Here is a 20,474-nt window from a genome sequence, read left to right as displayed (position 1 = left end):
CATCACTTCTAGAGGAAACCTGGCACCATCCCTACGGTGAAGTATGGTGGTGGCAGCATCATGCTGTGGGGATGTTTTTCAGCGGCAGGGACTGGGAGACTAGTCAGGATCGAGGCAAAGATGAACGGAGCAAAGTACAGCGAGATCCTTGATGAAAACCTGCTCCAGAGCGCTCAGGACCTCAGACTGGGGGAAAAGGTTCACCTTCCAAGCATACAGCCAAGACAGCGCAGGAGTGGCTTCGGGACAAGTCTCTGAATGTCCTTGAGTGGCCCAGCCAGAGCCTGGACATGAACCCGATCTAACATCTCTGGAGACCTGAAAATAGCTGTGCAGCAACGCTCCCCATCCAACCTGACAGAGCTTGAGAGGATCTGCAGAGAAGAATGGGAGAAACTCCCCATATACAGGTGTGCCAAGCTTGTAGCATCATACCCAAGAAGACCCAAAGCTGTAATCGCTGCCAAAGGTGCTTCAACAAAGTACTGAGTAAAGGGTCTGAATACTTATGTAAATATCATATTTCAGTTTTAGCAACATTTTCTAAAATGCTATTTTTGCTTTGTCATTATGGGGTAGTGTGCAGATTGGGGAGGAAAAAACAATTTAATAAATTTTAGAATAAGGCTGTCACCTAACAAAATGTGGAAAAAGTCAAGGGGTCTGAATACTTTCCAAAGGCACTAATAATCAGTATAAAAAATATGCAGAAGTAGAGGAACTTAGAACGGGTTGGCAAAAACTTTTTTCACAGCACTTTACTATAAGGAGGGAGAAGCACTACATTCACATAGAGCAGAACTGGTGTGGCATTAGTTTAAATAATTACATTTTCCACATGGTAATAAGAATCAGTTGAGTGTAATAACCCACTGTTCACTCAAATAAGAGGAAATTTAGTCGGCAGGAGTGGAGGATGAGGGCAACGGTTAATTGTTACTAGTTAACTGACTAAGTGTTCCAAAAGGTTACTTTCTGCTTGAATAAAATGAAATAAAACAATTTGATTTTTGAACCTTAATGTACATGATTGATGATATATTATGTAAAATAACATCAACATTTGTGAGCTGTATGCCTCATCTAAGAAAATCCCTAAATCAATTCACACAGAGACAGACTAGGCTGACTATTCATCAGTAACATTAGCTGATACTAAGTAATGATATCAATATGAGTAACACTTTATCAAATTGAGTTGAGGGTTTTGTGTGTGCGCGCACAATGGTTTCCTGCATTTTATACAATCATTTTGCAATGAATTGCTGTTCTGATCTGTTAGCGGGAAAATACACTAGAGCAAAAGCATTCATATGAAGGCTAAGTGTTTGTGTAAGTCTTTGGGTGCGTAGTCCATTGACCGACAGTGCATACAATATGAGCCATATTCCAAATGCAGTTACTGTCCGAAGGGAGATGATGTGGGGTCAAATGTCTTAAAAAGGTCTTTCAGTGTTTTTTTGTCACTTAAGTTCCCACTTTTGCTCCTCATTTGTCCAGACAGTCGCTTTGGTTGTACATCAGTGTGAGGTGGAGTCATCCGTACCATCGCTTGGATTGGTAGGTTGTGAACGCCGGGGGTATCCACCTGGACCTGACTCCTACCTGAATTCCTGGAGGGAATGAGATGCTCTCCTGCAGCCTCCTGGGAGTTGGAGTCCTGTGGGGAAAGCTGTGGCCTGAGTCCTGCAGGGCTGGAGAGTCCAACAGCAGGACCTGATGTTCTTTCAGTAGAGGGGGAGGCCAGAGGGACAGACGGCTGGTGATTGAGCGAGAGGGAGATGGGAGGAAGAGGGGCAAGGTCTTCAAGGGACCACACCACGTCCTGGGCCAAGGCGGACCGTGGCAGGGTGATGTCCACCTGGCGATGGTGGTGAGGGTCACCGAGTGTCACGTAAGGTACTAACGGTTCTAATGGAATTACCAACAGCTCATCTCTCAGATCGCACTCCTCCGGCTCACTCTCCATCTCATCAACCTCCTCCTCCTCCTCCTCCACTTCCTGGCTCTGCTGTCCTGTAGAAGTAGATCCTCTGGTGATTTGGTCCTCATCACTGGAACACAGGACATTGCCTCCTGAAAGGGGTCACAACAGGTCAGACACACTTTCAGCAGTAATGGACACAATCCTGAATATATTTTGAATATATTTTGAATATATTTTGAAAAAATACAAATGCACTACTTCTAGCATGATGTGTCTGACAGTACCTGGATCTTTGCAGCCGTTACTGCTCACCTGCTCCCCCTCCTGGCGGCATGGGCTCAGGCGTAGGAAGAGGGTCCTCAGAACAGAATTGGTTGAGGTTGGCTCTGGAGGCACTGCATTAATTCAAGGAGGGTACGAAGTGGTGATGAAAAATAGCAAGATGCATTTCACACAAAGAGACAATTCAAGTATTGTTATTGAGTAAAGCAGGCCCTTACTAGTGAGTGGTGTTGGGTCTGGAACCTCATGTTTAGGCTCGACTATGCGGGGATACGGCCGGGTCTGTGTTGGAGGGTCAGGGGGGTTGTCTGGCTGATGGGCCCTGCAAAGAGGCTGCGAATGGGTTTTCCCAATTGCTTCTGAGTCTCAAGCACAGCCTCAACTGAATGAGAAGCTGGTCTATTACAGCCAGTGACATTTCTGGGGGGATCTGGTTGGATCTGTGTTGGATGGCCGGAAGTGGAGGTCTGTGTGAGGGGGCCGGCAAAGAGGCTACGGAAGGGTTTTTCCATGGACTTCTGGGACTCACTGACAGCCTCAACTGAAGATGTCCATCTCTTGCAGACTGGAAGAGGCTCAGAAGACCGAATGGGGTCTGGAGGACCAAATGTAGTACTGGGGGGATTTGGCCGGGTCTGTCTGGGAGGGTGGTTAGTGGAAGTCTGGCTGATGGGACCTGCGAAGAGGCTACGGAAGGGTTTTCCCATGGGCTTTTTAGAAGTTGGTGCCTTACAACCTGGGGAGTTCAGAGTGTGTGAGGGAGGGTCAGGAGCGGTCTGGCTGATGGTTCCTGCAATACGGCTACAGAAGGGGTTTTCCACGGGCTTACAGGGCTCAAGCACAGCCGTAACAGAATACAAAGCCGGCCTTTTACAGCCTGCAGGAGGAGCAGAGTCTGAAGGACCAAATGCAGTGCTATGGGAATCTGGTTGGATCTGTGTGGGAGGTTGGGGAGAGGAGGTCTGGCTGATGGGGCCTGCAAAGAGGCTGCTGAAGGATGGTTTCAAAGATTTAGGAGACCCAAGCACAGCTGAATAATAAGCCGGCCTCTTATAGACTGAAGGAGGATCAGGGAGCCGAATGGAGTCTGGAGGATTGAATGTAGTGCTAGGAGGATCTAGTTGGGTCTGTATATCAGGGTGGCGAGTGGACTGGGTGATGGGGCCTGCAAAGAGGCTGCGGACAGGGTTTTCCACAAGCTTGTGGGACTGAAGAACAGCCTTAACTGAATAAGAAGCGGGTCCCTTACAGCCTGGGGTGTTTATGGGAGAATTAGCAGACTTCTGTGTGGAAGGTGTAGTGGAGGTCTGGCTGATCGGCCCTGCAAAGAGACTGCACAAGGGTTTTTTCACCGGCTTCTGGGCCGTAGAGACAGCCTCAACTGAATAAGGAGCCGGCCTCTTATTCATACGATGATCAGATGACCGAATGGGGTCTGGAGAAACTAACGTATTGCTGGGGGGATCTGATCGGATCTGTGTGGGGGGTGGGAAGGTCTGGGTGATGGATCCTGAAAATTGGTTGCAGAAGGCTTTTTCTACAGGCTTCTGGAATCCAAGCACAGCTTCGACTGAATAAGGAACATTTATCTTGCCACATGTAGAGTTTAGGGTTGGATCAGGCGGGCAGATAGAGTCTGGAGGAACTAATGTAGTTGCAGGGGGATCTGGTTGGGTCTGTGAGGTCTGGCTGATAGAGGCTGCAAAGAAGCTGCGGAAGGGTTTTTCCAGGGGCCTATGGGACCCAAGCACAGCCTCAACTGAATAAGAAACCAGTTCCTTAAAGCCAGGAGAGCTTGGGGGAGGATCAGGAGACCGAATGGAGTTTGCACAACGGGCAATTTCCTTCTCCACGACCTCAGATGACACTTCATTCTGACACATGGGGGAACTTTCCTCAGCATGTGGCTCAGAGGGGCATGAGCTGTTGTAAAAGTTAGGCCTGAAATCCAGACAAAAATAGAGTCAATAAAACACTAGTGAATAACTTATTTACTATCAACAGTGTAAAATGTCAAGCTCAACCACATACATACACTACTATTCTATTACAGCACTGTGGTGTGTGGCCTTGTATTACTATCCTCGTGGATACGGGAAATCCCCAAAAGTCCTCACAAGGATAGTAAAACAAGGAACATTTGTGGGGACATTTCTCAGGTTCCCATGAGGACTAAGGCTATTATAAGCTTAGGGGTTAGGTTTAGGGTTACAATTAGGGTTAAGGGTTAGGGAAAATTTGAATGGAAATACATTTTAGGTCCCCACAAGGATAGAAAAACAAACGTGTGTGCGCGTGCACTCGCGTTCTTAACCTTAGTGGATTCAGGAATATGTCAATAACAGGCTTCGTCTCCTCAGCTGTTGCTGACTCCTTTGTGGACACTGGCTCCTCCATGCTGATTGGCTCGTCCTTTTTAGCCAGTTCCTCAATGTCCTTGTCCCTCTTCAATGCCTGCATAGGAGAAATAACCCCTAGTTTGTAGATAACAGGGAGCAACAATATGTCAGTGTAAGGGCAGGAGTGTCATCTCAGGGTGGAGATAGTTACTGACCGCCTCCAGTAGCTGTTTGGTGAGCTCAGTCAGGGGTTCATGGGAAAACCTGCACTGGTCTCCTTGGTAGCACTTCCCATAGGTATGGAAGAACTTGCAGGGGAAACTCTGTGGGTACTTGGTCAAGGAGAGAAAGAAAAAATGTCTGCATCTACCCCTACGGCAGCCATTTTGTTGTTAAGGTACTGTCCGCTATGGGTCGTTAAGGTATTATTTTGCGATCAAATTCTATTTTTTCCCACAAAATATAGCAAGAGGGAGAAAGACAAATACACAAGGATACAGTATAAAAACATAACCAGAGTACAGTCATTTCCCACTCACCCACCCTGTGGCAACCACTACATAAGGGACATTTAGAATAAGCTGAGAAAAGGATATTGTGCATGTATATGCAGCTCTGTCCTTTCGAACAGGATCCCTGGACGTAGAATTTACACACTTCGTTGATAGAGTAGTTGACGTCCAGAGCATGTTCTAGCTGGCAGTCATCACCCTGCAAAACACACAGAAAATAGGTTGTTGGGGTCTCTATACAGATGGGTCAGGCCACTGACAGTATATACTGTAAAAGATGTCAACATCAACATACCTGACTATCATTGGAATATATTGGGTTTAAGTTCAATAACAAGGGACCATTAATATTGTTACAATTTCTAATAATAAAATATATAGAAACTTGCCTTGATGCACTTTCCCCTGAGGAAATGTCGACAGATTAACCTTCCGTCAATCTCCAAAGCATTCTGGTCTTTGAATTCCTTTGTCATGTTCTTTTTCCCCTTTCCAGTCAAAGTTTCCTGGAAGAGGTTGGAATCAGCTGTTAAAATGTACATAAGACTGAAATCACTGGCTTGGGTTACTTAGCTGTAACCGAGCACATCATAAAGCTACAAATGACATTTCTATGGATATTGACAAGGAAGTTTGCATGATTTAATTTACTAGTGTTAAACGTCCATCTGGGAAATGTCGTCCACCTCTACGTGACCGGTCAGTGCCTCGCTTTGACCAATCGCCCCTCCTGTCACAGCCCGGGCCTCTATTGTTCCACTCTCCACCCCTGTTGGAACCACCTCCACCCCTGTTGGAACCACCTCCACCCCTGTTGGAACCACCTCCACCCCTGTTGGAACCACCTCCACCCCTGTTGGAACCACCTCCACCCCTGTTGGAACCACCTCCACCCCTGATGGAGAAGTCTCTGGGCTGGTTAGTGCCACGTCCACCCATTCCGGTAAAATCCCCACCCCTCCTGGCAGAGTTTCCCCCTCTGCCTCTGGCCTGGTTGTCAAGTCTCTGCTGATGAGGCTCCCATTGCTTCCGTCCTTTCTTCCTGTTTATACCTTGAACATCCTTTTTCTGATCAGGACCTGTGGAAAAGGTTAAATGAAATTAAAATCCTACACTCCTTTTAATGTCTGAATGCTAATAGTAAAGGGTTAATGATCCATAAAAACCCACTCTTTGCTTCTCCGGGCCTCATGTTCTTCCTACCCGACTTCTCTGTATCGTGTCCTGGGTGTTCACCTTCCTTGCTATGGCTGTAGAAGTCCAGTTCTCTACTGAAGTCAAGGCTTGGTTGCTCGTAATCACACTTCACCATGTTGTAGTCTCGGTCCACAGAGTCAAAGTCTTTATAAGATTGTGGTGGGCCTTTATGAATCGTACTTTTCTTGGCCTGGCCAGACTGCTCCTGTGGAAAAAATACGAAAGGGTACCGTTATAACCTCAAATCACAAGGAAAGGGGCAATACCAAATCGTAACAGTTTGCGACCTGTTTCTATACCAACATAATCTACAGCAGGGCTCGCCAACCCCGTTCCTGGAGCGCTATCACCCCAACCCTAATCTAGCGCACCTCATTCTAATAATTAGCTGGTTGATAAACTGAATCAGGTTAGTTACAACTGGGATTGGAGCGAAAACCTACCGGAGGGCAGCTCTCCAGGAACAGGGTTGGAGAGGCCTGATCTACAGGTATGTGGTGTGCAATTAGCCTAGTAGTGTAAATCACTGCACAAAACACACAATTACAGGCCTATGTTAGTTAGGCTTACGTCAATGTTTAGTAAAAAACGTTAAAAACATCTCCATTCTGAATTGGCCTATTCAGCATCTGTTTAGTACATGACAAGTTCACCTGTTGGTCCCCTTTTTTTCTCTTCCTGGGGCCACTCTGCTGACCCCTTTGCAATGGCCTCTTTCTGGACTGGGCATCCCTTTCGTTCTCCTTCTCCAGCTTAACTGGTTCCAGTTGCCTTTCATCCCTTTGAAATCTGAGAAAATTTCTTTTATCAATCAATTCTCACAGTTGGCTATGTACTCCAATTCAAAGCTGAAACACTTGACTAAGTTAGTTAACGTTAGCCAAGTTACATTAATTCAGCACAGTAGAAAAGAGAGTAGAAATAATTACTATTTGTATTATAGCTAACGTTAGTAGCTTACCTCTCTCTCGACTCACAAGGCGTCGTGTCAAATTCTTTGTTTGGAAGACTTGAAAAAAGGCTGGTGAATGCCATGTTGCTGACATACAATGTTGAGTAGGGTAGACCTACTACTCTCTCCTCAAAATAGAAATGAGTGGTTATTCATTCATGACCACTACAAAATGTGTCTAGGTCATAGCTATATACAGCAAAAAGTAGCTAGCCAGCTAACTGTTTAAAACAGTAGATGGCAAACTTTCGAGGTCATAGTTAGCTAATGTAGCGTGGCTACTAGTCGTGCTGCTGCTCACTGCAGACAACGTTACAAGCGCGTGTTGGCTCGCGCACCTGCACCACGCTATCTTGAGGCTCTCACACTTCACTTGCAAACGTTTCGTCTTGTTAGATGAGCGAGCAGCACTAATACGTTTTGTATGTTTCCATAATAAGCACACTCAAATATATAATTTCGATAACGAAGCCAGTGCTCTCACCAAACAGACAGCTCACTAGAGAACGGCATGACGTTTTCCTTGCTTACTTCCGAGCACGTGCGCACTACGTCGCCGACTATTTGTCAACTGCGTTCCTTCATAAGTTTAGCGTTTTGAAACGTTTTGTCTGTCGCTGGCTACGTCAAAAGGATACGTTCAGTTTATTAAACGTTTTACTACGGGTTGAAACAGTAACGGTAGTACTAATCAAAGGGCACTAGTCAATTTACACTAGTAAATGTTGAAAGATAATTTATCAGTAGAATTCATGACACCTTTAGGTCTCTGGGCCAAGCTTTACCAATATTATCTTTGAATTTGTTCAATAAGTCATGTCTAGTAATGCAATGCATTGATTATTTTTCTAATCATAATTTGTAAGAAATGTGAATAGTCAACAAGTGTGAAGTACAATCAGTTACTTGACTGTTTCATGCCATAATCATCAGTCTATTGATATAGTCAAAATTGGTGACAGAACATCAGTCTTTATAGGAGCATAGTCAAAACATCGAATACCAATATGATTACAACAAAACACATTAAGATCACTAACAGATAAATATAGCACACCTTGGGCACCTTTAAAACATAAATACAATCTAGATAGGCGCTGACCTTCGTTCCTCCACAGTGGAGGCTGTCCCGGTGTCTAGCTCAAAGTCCAGGTCAGGGTGCCGGTTGACGCGACAGAGTGAGTCGTCTCTTTCTCTCCCTCTCTGTGTGTGTTTGTGCTTCTCTCATTCCCCCAGCTGAACTCTGTGGATCGTCAACGCTGTGTCCCTAGCTGCCCCTCTGCTTCTCTGAACCTCAATATGACACACTGGGCCTCCCTTGCCCTCCTTCTGGTTTTGGGCCTCTCCATCCAGGGGACCCTCTCCCAGGATGCTGAGGAACCTGCACCAGTGGACCCAAGCCAGGCCCCTGTCGACCCCTCCCAGGCAGAGGATGAGGACGAGTGGGGACTGAACTCCGTTAGGGGAAGCTTCGAAGCCGTCAATGGATACTTTGATTCCATGCTGGAGCTTATGGGCGGACGCGATGGAGTGTGTCAGTACCGCTGTCGATATGGTAAGAACATGACCAACTCCTCTGGCTAGCCTATCATACATGTATCATATGCGTGGCATGCCAACGATAGTCAGAGGAGTTAGCTAAACAAGCCCATCTAGATCTAGATCAGGCTAGTGATTAGTTAGCCGAGATATTCTGTTTTGTACAGACCGCTTCAATGTGATCCTATAGTTCAAATTGTGTAATGATTATCCGGCAGGTAGATCCATTATAGATTAGGGAGATGGTACACAATGGAGATACACATGGACATTAAGATTTTCGGAAGTCTTAACACATCGTCATGTTAAAGCCATTTAAACTCTTTAATGCAACAACACCATATAACTGATTAGGGAAAGCTTACACCAGGAATTCCTTTGACATTACTAATAACCTTTATCACCTCACATCTGATAATGCACCTCAGTCACTGGACTATGAGCAAGGGAGAGATAGCTGGCAGAGGTGTCATGAGGTAAAGTGTCAAAAACTCTGCGATTCACAGCTAGGCTGTAGTCTTCACCAATGATATCACATGTCCATGGACTTTACCTGTATTGACCTTGGACCCTGTTTTGGTTACCACCATTGATGAACTGATAATCTTTCCCAACAACGTCTGACGGACATCCAACCTCCCACACACTGGTTAAATCAACTTTGTTTCCACATCATTTCAATGAAATTACATTGAACCAATGTGGATTAGACTTTGAATTGACATCTGTGCCCAGTGGGCTCCCTTTGCTGGGTTGGTCAATCAAGTGTGGATGGCGATCAAGGTTGGGTTCAGTTCCATTTCAAGTCAATTCAGTCAATTGATGAAGTAAACTCAAATTCCAGTTCCTATTTTCATTGCATTTCTTGAATTGAAGGGAACTAATGTTGTCTCCAACATTCTTTCTACCTCAGGTAAAGCTGCTATTCCTCGCCCTGACTACCAGATGCAAGAGCCCAATGGATGCAGCTCCTACTTCCTAGGCCTTCCGGTACCCAATAGTGTATGCATTTGTAGATGATTGGAAACACACACACACACACACACACACACACACACACACACACACACACACACACACACACACACACACATTAATGCTCAGTGAAACATTTCCACAATCAAGTATTTTTATAGAATGCAAATCAAAATAGTACATTGGTCATACAACTCCAATAATATACAGATTGAAGTGTACACATACACTGAGTGTATAAAACATTAAGAACACCTGCTCCTTCCATGACAGACTGACCAGGTGGATCCAGGTGAAAGCTATGATCCCTTATTGATGTCACTTGTAAATCCACTTCAATCAGTGTAGATGAACGGGAGGAGACTGGTTAAAGAAGGATTTTTAAGCCTTGAGACAATTGAGATATGGATTGTGTATGTGTGCCATTCAGAGGGTGAATGGGCAAGACAACATATTTAAGTGCCTTTGAACGGGGTATGGTAGTAGGTGCCGTGTTTTTAAATGCCCAACCGTTTCCTGTGTGTATCAAGAATAGTCCACCACCCAAACGACATCCAGCCAATTTGAGCATTGGAGTCAACATGGGCCAGCATCACTGTGGAACGCTTTTGACTCCTTGTAGAGTCCAAGACCCGACAAATGGAGGCTGTTCTGAGGGCACAAGGAGGTGCAACTCAATATTAGGAAGGTGTTCCTAATGTTTTGTACACTCAGTGTATAACACCATCATAGCGCACACACACACACATACTCACCACCCTTGTCCTGTTCCATCAAGGTTGACCTGGGTATCCCTGCCATGACTAAGTGCTGCAACCAGCTGGACATATGTTACGACACCTGCGGCTCCAACAAGTACCGCTGCGACTCCAAGTTCCGCTGGTGTCTCCACAGCATCTGCTCTGACCTTAAGAAGAGCCTGGGCTTCATGTCAAAGGTCGAAGGTCAGTCAACCTGATGCAGTGTACATGGAAAGTTCCACAGTCTGAAAAGTGTAGAAGCCGTCAAGCCCTTGATACCTCTGTTCCTCAACTCCCTCTCAAAGTCCATTGCAGGAGGCTCCAACGTCCCTCCCCTCAAACCTCCTTCTCCAAATAACTTTGAGGGGGGGGCAAGGAATTAAGGAAAAATCAAAGATTTGACAGCTTGTACACTTTTCATACAGAGCCACACATTACACCTACAGCCCTATACCTGAACTTCATTGCACTTTCATCAGGCCTATTGATATTTTGTTCAAGATGTTTAAATAGGCCAGTAATTAACTCTCATCCCCATGTCCCTCTTTACCGTCTAGCCTGTGAGACGGTAGCAGACACCCTGTTCAACACAGTCTGGACTCTGGGCTGCAGGCCCTACATGAACAGCCAGAGAGAAGCCTGCCTCTGTGAAGGAGAGGAGAGGGATGAGCTTTAAATTAGGATTATAGACACACACACACACTCGCATATGCACACAACACACACACACTCACGTATGCATGCATGCACGCACGCACACACACATACAAACACACGCACATAAACACACACACGGCTCTCCTATTCACCAAGTAATATGGGACGATATTTCACTCCAAATGACTGCTGGAGATGCGACTTGATTAGGGTTTTTTCAAAAGACTCCTATTTTGGCTATTTGTGTAATTTATTTGGAGGTGTGTTTTACTAGGTTTTGTTTAACAGAACAAGTGCTGTATATTTGCAACAACTGTTGGGTTTATTTTTTAAATCTGCAAAAAAAAGACATACTACAATACAATCTTGTATTTGTCTTCTTGAGTTGTAGAAAATCTGAAATGACATGTTCCATGCCATGTGCTTCAGACTGTATCTCTTCCTGAAAACAGAGGAACACAGAATACACACAAATCTAAAGTTCTAACTATACACTATCTACACAAATATAATGTACATTAATTTACAAAGATGTATTATCTAATATTAAGTTCAAATGTGTTTTATGTCTAGCCATAACTTAATTCATCATACATTTTTAACCCCATTAGGTAGAAATTATACATTACTCCACACTTAGTCCTGAGATACAAAGAAATCAGTTTATTAAGTTAAATATATACAAAGTGAAACAGGACAGGATCTATAGAAATAGAAGCTCGGAATTGAAAATAGTCAGACAGTTTCCTGTCTTTTATAACTAAAACAACCTCTTGGCTCTGCCAATTCCATAATAACATAAAAGCAACCTGAACTTACAGTACACTGAAAAAAACGTCAATATGAAGCCTCAGAGGACATGGCCAGAAGACAACAAATCCTATGGTAGTATTATTATACTGAACAAAAACATAATAGCAACATGCAACAATTTCTAATTTTTTACTGAGTTAAAGTTCATATAAGGAAATAAGTCAATTGAAATAAATTCATTAGGCCCTAATCTATGGATTTCATAGACGATCCCGCAGGTGAAGAAGCCGGATGTGGTGGTCGTGGGCTGGAGTGGTTACACGTGGTCTGCGGTTGTGAGGCCGGTTGGACGTACTGCCAAAATCTCTATAGCAATGTTGAAGGCAGCTTATGGTAGAGAAATTAACATTACATTCTCTGGCAACAGCTCTGGTGGACATTCCTGCAGTCAGCATGCCAACTGCATGCTCCCTCAAAACTTGAGACATCTGTGGCATTGTGTTGTGTGACAAAACTGTACATTTTAAAGTGGCCTTTTACTGTCCCCAGCACAAGGTGCACCTGTGTAATGCTGTTTAATCAGCTTCTTTATATGCCACACCTGTCAGGTGGATGGATTATCTTGGCAAAGGGGAAAAGCTCACTAATAGGGATGTAAACAAATTTGTGCACAACATTTGAGAGAAATAAGCTTTCTGTGCAAATGGAACATTTCTGGGATTTTCTTTTTCAGCATTTACATGTTGCGTTTATATTTTTGTTCAGTGCACAAATCTAGAAATAATCTGGTGGTAGAATGCAATGACATTCCAGGTGGTAGAATGCAATCAGTGGTGGAAAAAGTACCCAATTATCAAACTTGAGTAAAGGTAAAAGATACCTTAATAGAAAATGACTCAAGTAAAAGTGAAAGTCACCCAGTAAAACACTCATTGAGTAAAAAGTCTTAAAGTATTTGGTTTTAAAATATACTTACAGTGGCTTGCCAAAGTATTACCCCCTTTGGCATTTTTCCTATTTTGTTGCCTTACAACCTGGAATTCAAATGGATTTTTGGGGGTTTGTATCATTTGATTTACACGAGATGCAAAATTAATTTGATTGTGAAACAAACAAGAAATAAGACCAAAAGAAACAGAAAACTTGAGCATGCATAATTATTCCCCCCTCCTCCCCCAAAAGTCAATACTTTGTAGAGCCACCTTTTGCAGCAATTACAGCTGCAAGTCTCTTGGGGTATGTCTCTATAAGCTTGGCACATCTAGCCACTGGGATTTTCCCACTCTTCAAGACAAAACTGCTCCAGCTCCTTCAAGTTGGATGGGTTCCGCTGGTGTACAGCAATCTTTAAGTCATACCACAGATTCTCAATTGGATTGAGGTCTGGCCTTTGACTAGGCCATTCCAATACATTTAAATGTTTCCCCTTAAACCACTTGAGTGTTGCTTTAGCAGTATGCTTAGGGTCATTGTCCTGCTGGAACGTGAACCTCCGTCCCAGTCTCAAATCTCTGGAAGACTGAAACAGCTTTCCCTCAAGAATTTCCCTGTATTTAGCGCTATCCATCATTCCTTAAATTCTGACCAGTTTCCCAGTCCCTGCCTATGAAAAACATCCCCACAGCATGATGCTGCCACCACCATGCTTCACTGTGGGGATGGTGTTCTCGGGGTGATGAGAGGTGTTGGGTTTGCGCCAGACATAGCATTTTCCTTGATGGCCAAAAAGCTCAATTGTAGTCTCATCAGACCAGAGTACCTTCTTCCATATGTTTGGGGAGTCTCAACATGTGTTTTGGCGAACACCAAACGTGTTTGCTTATTTATTTCTTTAAGCAATGGCTTTTTTCTGGCCATCCTTCCGTAAAGCTCAGCTCTGTGGAGTGTACGGCTTAAAGTGGTGCTATGGACATATACTCCAATCTCCGCTTTGGAGCTTTGCAGCTCCTTCAGGGTTATCTTTGGTCTCTTTGTTACCTCTGATTAATGCCCTCCTTGCCTGGTCCGTGAGTTTTGGTGGGCGGCCCTCTCTTGGCAGGTTTGTTGTGGTGCCATATTCTTTCAATTTTTTAATAATGGATTTAAATGGTGCTCCGTGGGATGTTCAAAGTTTCTGATATTTTTTTATAAACCAACCCTGATCTGTACTTCTCCACAACTTTGTCCCTGACCTGTTTGGAGAGCTCCTTGGTCTTCATGGTGCCGTCTGCTTAGTGGTGTTGCAGACTCTGGGGCCTTTCAGAACAGGTGTATATATACTGAGATCATGTGACACTTAGATTGCACACAGGTGGACTTTATTTAACTAATTATGTGATTTCTGAAGGTAATCGGTTGCACCAGATCTTATTTAGGGGCTTCATAGCAAAGGGGGTGAATACATATGCACGCACCACTTTTCCGCTATTTATTTTTTAGAATTTTTTGAAACAAGTAATTTCTTTCATTTCACTTCACCAATTTGGACTATTTTGTGTATGTCCATTACATGAAATCCAAATAAAAATCCATTTAAATTACAGGTTGTAATGCAACAAAATAGGAAAACCGCCAAAGGGGATGAATACTTTTGCAAGGCACTGTAAGTATCAAAAGTAAATGTCATTGCTAAAATATACTTAAGTATCAAAAAGAACAAAAAAAAAAATATATATCAAATTCCTTATATTAAGCGAACGAGACGGCATGTGTTTTCTTAATTTACGGATAGCCAGGACACTCCAACACTCAGGCATAATTTACATACAAAGCATGTGTTTAGTGAGTCTGCCAGATCAGAGGCAGTAGAGATGACCAGGGATGTTATTTTGATAAGTGTGTGAGTTGGACCATTTTCCTGTCCTGCTAGGTATTCAAAATGTAACGAGTACTTTTGGGTGTCAGGGAAAATGTATTGAGTAAAAAGTATATTATTTTCTTTAGGAATGTAGCGTAGTAAAAGTTGTCAAAAATATAAATAGTGAAGTAAAGTACAGATACCCCCCAAACACTACTCAACGGCCAGTTTATTAGGTACACCACCCCATTTACGAAAATGGATCGCTCTTACAGACAGTGAGTCACGTGGCCGTGAATTGCTATATAAAGCAGGCAGACAGGGATCGAGTCATTCAGTTACTGTTCCATTGAACGTTAGAATGGGCAAAACGAGTGACCTAAGCGACTTTAAGCATGTTATGATCGACGGTGCCAGGCACTGCAGTACCTCAGAAATGCCGCCTTCCTGGGCTTTTCACGCACGACAGTGTCTAGGGTTTACCGAGAATGGTGCGACAAACAAAAAATATCCATTCAGCGGCAGTCCTGTTGGCGAAGAAACAGCTTGTTGATGACAGAGCTCAAAGGAGAATGGCAAGAATCGTGCAAGCTAACAGGCGGGCCACAAACAGACAAATAATGGCGCAGTACAGCAGCGGTGTGCCGAACAGCATCTCGGAACGCACAACTTGTCGATCCTTGTCACGGATGGGCTATTGCAGACCACACCATGTTCCACTCCTATCAGCTAAAAACAAGAAGCAGCGGCTCCAGTGGGCATGTGATCAACACCGGACAATTGAGGAGTGGAAAAACATTGCCTGGAACATGACAGCAAGTCCAGTTTACTTGAGTGGCCTGCACAGTCCCTAGACCTCATACCCAATAGAGCATCTTTGGGATGAGATGGAATGGGCAAAGGAGAGTCCGACCCGAACCTAACAAACTGGCCAGTGAGTGTATATTAGATAAGAAGGATGTTAGCCAATTAGGGGTGTAACGATTCGTTTTAACAACGATTCGATTTGTATCACGATTCGTGGTTGTCGATACGATTCAAGGACGATATTGGTTCATTTAGAACGATACGATCCGAAACGATTCAGTGACTTGAAATCGATTCAGTAACCTTTTAGCCAAAAATCAAACCAGTGTGACTGAAATAAATACCTGGTAACCAGTTGCATTTTAATGGCTGGCAATAGTCTTGATATTTTTAACAGTGTTTCATGCCTCCATGCAGACCATCTGGTATTATGAAACTTACCCAGTTCCACAAAGGAGATCCCATTTTCTTCACATAGCTTTATTCAGTGCAGCAGTTTTTTTTGCTCCACCTTTTTGTAAATAAAACTGCAGCAGCTTGACCACAGAGCGATGAAATGTCTCACAGTAAGGAACGTTGCGATCAGCTGATTTCGCGCAATTCTCCAGTGTGTGTGCGGTGCACAGAATGTGCACAAGGGAGTCTCCAACCGCAGCATGTTGCCGGAGTTTTGGCACAACGCCGTTGTAGATACCTACGTTGACAGCAGCCCCGTCTGTGCACACAGCGACCAACTTTGTTGTCCAGTCATCCAAGCCTGTGTCCTGGAAAAGTCTCACAAGTCCGTCTGTTATGGCCTGTGCGGTTCGGTCAGCACCCAATTCAATCAGTCCAATAAAGTCCGAAGTAAATTCTCCGTTGCTGGACACAGACACAATGTAAACTATTTCCTGCTCAGTTTTTGTGATGTCCTCAGATCCATCAAAAAGCATTCAGTAAAGGAACATCCTCAGAATAGGAAGACATGGGACGTGCGTGTTTAGCTTTATGGAAAGAGAAAAATATTAAACAGAGCTTGCCGCTGTTCTTCATTCAGCTTGTCTCGCCATCTGGCAAGTGGGCGACTGGACATTTATTCTCGGCTAGCTTTTAGCAATGGCTTGCGCCACATTCGTGTGCTCCTTGCTCTTTTCATGTTTGTCAAATAAAGGATGGTTGAAATTCTTTGAGCCTTTATAAAATGCACCTGTTTTGTCTGCTAGATGTGGAGTTGAGCGGCAAATCTTGCACCACATTTCAGTGCGCTCATCGTTAGCTTCAAGCCACTGCACATCTTGGAGGCACTTTTCCGAAAAAATTATTTTCTTCGGCTCTGGCTCCAGTTGGCGTTTCTTTGTAGGTGGCGAAACGCCAAAGAAGCTGCTTAATGTCTGTTGCTTTTTGGACATCCCTGACAGTAGTTGACAAGCAACATGTCATGTGTAAGGTTAGATGAGAAGATCGGTCAAGTACGCAAAGGCGCGTAGTAACACAAGTGGCATTACGCATTCCTGATTTTTGTCGCGCTTGCGTATCTGCGTACCAGTTATGTGCACCCCTGCATATAAAGTCTGACGTGCTTAAATCCAATGGGTTATTTCCTAGTATCGATACAATCGATTTATTACATTTTAAAACGATGTTAGATCGATATATGTTGTCCAAAAGGCCAACTCGCCGAGCACAGATCGATGTAGTTGGATCATATGAATATAAATCGATACATCGATGTAGTAGATGGATCGTTACACCCCTATAGCCAATGGATGTCCACAGGGTCTGGATGGGTCAGCAGCAGGTTCGAGGGGGAGGTGAGCTCATGACGCACTGTGAAGATCAGCAGAAGAGAAGAAGAGTTGAGATGAATGTTCTTTGGATTTGACAAGCGTATCATTGCATAAGTGTCACAAATAAAAGACTATGGGTATTATTAGTGACATCTTACTTTTTAAGGTGTGATATGAAACTGTTTTACCTACAACAGCTGCCCTTTCAGGTTATGTTGGGGCTTCTGTTGGGGCTTCTGTTGGGGCTTCTTTTAAATGTGTTGATTTCGGCTTCATCTTCAGGTTGAACTCGCCAAGCTGGAAAACCCCCAGAATTATTGTCTTTAAAAGGCAAACATTTTCTAATCAATCAAATCTTATTGGCAACATGCGCCGAATACAACAGGTGTAGACATTACCGTGAAATGCTTATGAGCCCTTCCCCAACAATGCAGAGTTAAAAAGTATGATTCTTTAGAGCAAATGTAGTCTCAAACTCTAAATGTCACAAACCTTTTTCTTTAATTTCGCCTTCATCTCTTCGTCTGTCATTTTCTGCTCTGTCTCCCCGTCAGGCTTTATCTCAGCCTCTGGTTCAGAGAGGGCAAATAGGTCCGTTGCAGCCACTTTCGCCACAGAGTCTGCAAACAGTCTCTGCCATTCTGTCAATGATTTGTCCTCTGCTTCTGGCTCTGTATGACAGGGCAGTTTCCGCCTTGTCATATAGGTTCTGTTTACCCTGATGGATAAACCTGGGTTGTATATCCTTTTTCTTCCAGTGTTTTCCCTTTTCTCCATTTTCTATTTTGGGGTCCTGTTCTAGAGGGTGCCTCAGAATCCTTTGTAGCCACCGGAGGGACCACAGAATGCAGTTTCTCCCCTTCTATGACTGCTTCTTCTTCTGGCTCTTTCTTGGTACCTGACTCAGAGGGGGGCTCCTTGGCAGCCACCTGAGGAGTGTCTTTAAGCTGTCTCAATATATCTCTAATTAATCTTATAGCGTTGCCTCTTTTATACACTTGTTTATACTCAACTGGTTTATTCCAACAGGTTTTGAGTCCTGGTTTATGCTGGGATCGACAAGTCTGGGCCACACAGTTTATGTCCTGTTCAGGGATGGGTCTGGGTCCTGCACTTGTACATCCATGTTTGTGAACTGAGGGTTGCCAGTGGCCTGGGTGTATGCCTGGAAAAAGGTTTCTGAAGTGCCATTATACACTGCTCAAAAAAATAAAGGGAACACTTAAACAACACATCCTAGATCTGAATGAATGAAATAATCTTATTAAATACTTTTTTCTTTACATAGTTGAATGTGCTGACAACACAATCACACAAAAATTATCAATGGAAATCAAATGTATCAACCCATGGAGGTCTGGATTTGGAGTCACCCTCAAAATTAAAGTGGAAAACCACACTACAGGCTGATCCAACTTTGATGTAATGTCCTTAAAACAAGTCAAAATGATGCTCAGTAGTGTGTGTGGCCTCCACGTGCCTGTATGACCTCCCTACAACGCCTGGGCATGCTCCTGATGAGGTGGCGGATGGTCTCCTTAGGGATCTCCTCCCAGACCTGGACTAAAGCATCCGCCAACTCCTGGACAGTCTGTGGTGCAACGTGGTGTTGGTGGATGGAGCGAGACATGATGTCCCAGATGTGCTCAATTGGATTCAGGTCTGGGGAATGGACGAGCCAGTCCATAGCATCAATGCCTTCCTCTTGCAGGAGCTGCTGACACACTCCAGCTACATGAGGTCTAGAATTGTCTTGCATTAGGAGGAACCCAGGGCCAACCGCACAAGCATATGGTCTCACAAGGGGTCTGAGGATCTCATCTCGGTACCTAATGGCAGTCAGGCTACCTCTGGCGAGCACATGGAGGGCTGTGCGGCCCCCCAAAGAAATGCCACCCCACACCATGACTGACTCACCGCCAAACCGGTCATGCTGGAGGATGTTGCAGGCAGCAGAACGTTCTCCACGGCGTCTCCAGATTCTGTCACGTCTGTCACGTGCTCAGTGTGAACCTGCTTTCATCTGTGAAGAGCACAGGGCGCCAGTGGCGAATTTGCCAATCTTGGTGTTCTCTGGCAAATGCCAAACGTCCTGCACGGTGTTGGGCTGTAAGCACAACCCCCACCTGTGGACGTCGGGCCCTCATACCACCCTCATGGAGTCTGTTTCTGACCGTTTGAGCAGACACATGCACATTTGTGGCCTGCTGGAGGTCATTTTGCAGGGCTCTGGCAGTGCTCCTCCTGCTCCTCCTTGCACAAAGGCGGAGGTAGCAGTCCTGCTGATGGGTTGTTGCCCTCCTACGGCCTCCTCCACGTCTCCTGATGTACTGGCCTGTCTCCTGGTAGCGCCTCCATGCTCTGGACACTACGCTGACAGACACAGCAAACCTTCTTGCCACAGCTCGCATTGATGTGCCATCCTGGATGAGCTGCACTACCTGAGCCACTTGTGTGGGTTGTAGACTCCATCTCATGCTACCACTAGAGTGAAAGCACCGCCAGCATTCAAAAGTGACCAAAACATCAGCCAGGAAGCATAGGAACTGAGAAGTGGTCTGTGGTCACCACCTGCAAAACCAGTCCTTTATTGGGGGTGTCTTGCTAATTGCCTATAATTACCACCTGTTGTCTATTCCATTTGCACAACAGCATGTGACATTTATTGTCAATCAGTGTTGCTCCTAAGTGGACAGTTTGATTTCACAGAAGTGTGATTGACTTGGAGTTACATTGTGTTGTTTAAGTGTTCCCTTAATTGTTTTGAGCAGTGTATATAAAATAGCCAAATCGAAAAAGTAACGTTGCCACTTAAAGGTGCAAGCATTGATTGTAATGATTGTTTACCTCCAGTCTGCCACCTTCTCCTGCGCTAATGGTACCCTCGCGCAGGCCTTTGTGTTCGCCGTCTCATTCTGGATCTTGAGGGTTCAAACAACTTCTGAAAAATCTGAGTGCTTTGACTTGAAAATACTATTGTATAGATGAGGTTAAATTTGTTAGAACGGCAACTGATCAAACAACAAACTCATTTCCAGTCCCCTACTTCTATAGTTAAATGATTTCAGCTTCATAGGATCAAAAATCCAATACTGCCACCAATAGGGCAGGGTGCGAAAGGGCATGGAATTTTCTAATACAAAACCAATGGAAGTTGTCCCTGAAAAGGAATGTGAAGCTCAATGCATTGGTGAAGTTACTTTGAAATATGATACACTACACACTTACAATATTAGACAGAATATTTTATTC

At 44.3% G+C, this 20,474-nt stretch overlaps 2 protein-coding genes and 1 long non-coding RNA gene across 5 annotated transcripts; 1 reads left to right on the top strand and 2 right to left on the bottom strand.

Moving 5' to 3' along the window:
• Positions 1-634: 634 nt before the first annotated feature.
• LOC123486169 (zinc finger CCCH domain-containing protein 6-like) lies at positions 635-7,749 on the bottom strand. Of its 2 annotated transcripts, XM_045217387.1 has the most exons (12): positions 7,219-7,749; positions 6,911-7,046; positions 6,231-6,462; positions 5,885-6,139; positions 5,712-5,821; positions 5,450-5,566; positions 5,145-5,259; positions 4,764-4,873; positions 4,524-4,663; positions 2,428-4,150; positions 2,212-2,322; positions 635-2,076 (listed from the first exon to the last, which is right to left on the bottom strand). In XM_045217387.1, the coding sequence occupies exons 1-10, from the start codon at positions 7,290-7,292 to the stop codon at positions 2,470-2,472; spliced, it is 2,970 nt and encodes a 989-aa protein (XP_045073322.1). In that variant the 5' UTR covers positions 7,293-7,749; the 3' UTR covers positions 635-2,076; positions 2,212-2,322; positions 2,428-2,469. The 2 variants fall into 2 exon arrangements, with proteins under 2 accessions (XP_045073322.1, XP_045073321.1); XM_045217386.1 differs by having other exon boundaries at positions 5,712-6,139.
• A 618-nt stretch (positions 7,750-8,367) lies between these two features.
• Positions 8,368-11,188, top strand: LOC121533998 (group XIIB secretory phospholipase A2-like protein). Of its 2 annotated transcripts, none has more exons than XM_045217380.1 (4): positions 8,368-8,764; positions 9,662-9,738; positions 10,502-10,667; positions 11,021-11,188. In XM_045217380.1, the coding sequence occupies exons 1-4, from the start codon at positions 8,509-8,511 to the stop codon at positions 11,137-11,139; spliced, it is 618 nt and encodes a 205-aa protein (XP_045073315.1). In that variant the 5' UTR covers positions 8,368-8,508; the 3' UTR covers positions 11,140-11,188. The 2 variants fall into 2 exon arrangements, with proteins under 2 accessions (XP_045073315.1, XP_041696338.2); XM_041840404.2 differs by having other exon boundaries at positions 8,370-8,764; positions 9,662-9,750.
• Positions 11,189-17,116: 5,928 nt separating this feature from the next.
• On the bottom strand, positions 17,117-18,133 carry LOC123486172. The gene is made up of 3 exons (XR_006659271.1): positions 17,715-18,133; positions 17,411-17,519; positions 17,117-17,262 (listed from the first exon to the last, which is right to left on the bottom strand). It is a non-coding gene; the product is annotated as an uncharacterized LOC123486172 (long non-coding RNA).
• Positions 18,134-20,474: the final 2,341 nt, after the last annotated feature.

Source organism: Coregonus clupeaformis, unplaced genomic scaffold (assembly GCF_020615455.1).
Source record: "Coregonus clupeaformis isolate EN_2021a unplaced genomic scaffold, ASM2061545v1 scaf1047, whole genome shotgun sequence".
NCBI classification, from domain to species: domain Eukaryota; kingdom Metazoa; phylum Chordata; class Actinopteri; order Salmoniformes; family Salmonidae; genus Coregonus; species Coregonus clupeaformis.
Note: the sequence above shows the minus strand (reverse complement) of the source record. Positions and strands in the feature narration are given on the sequence as shown.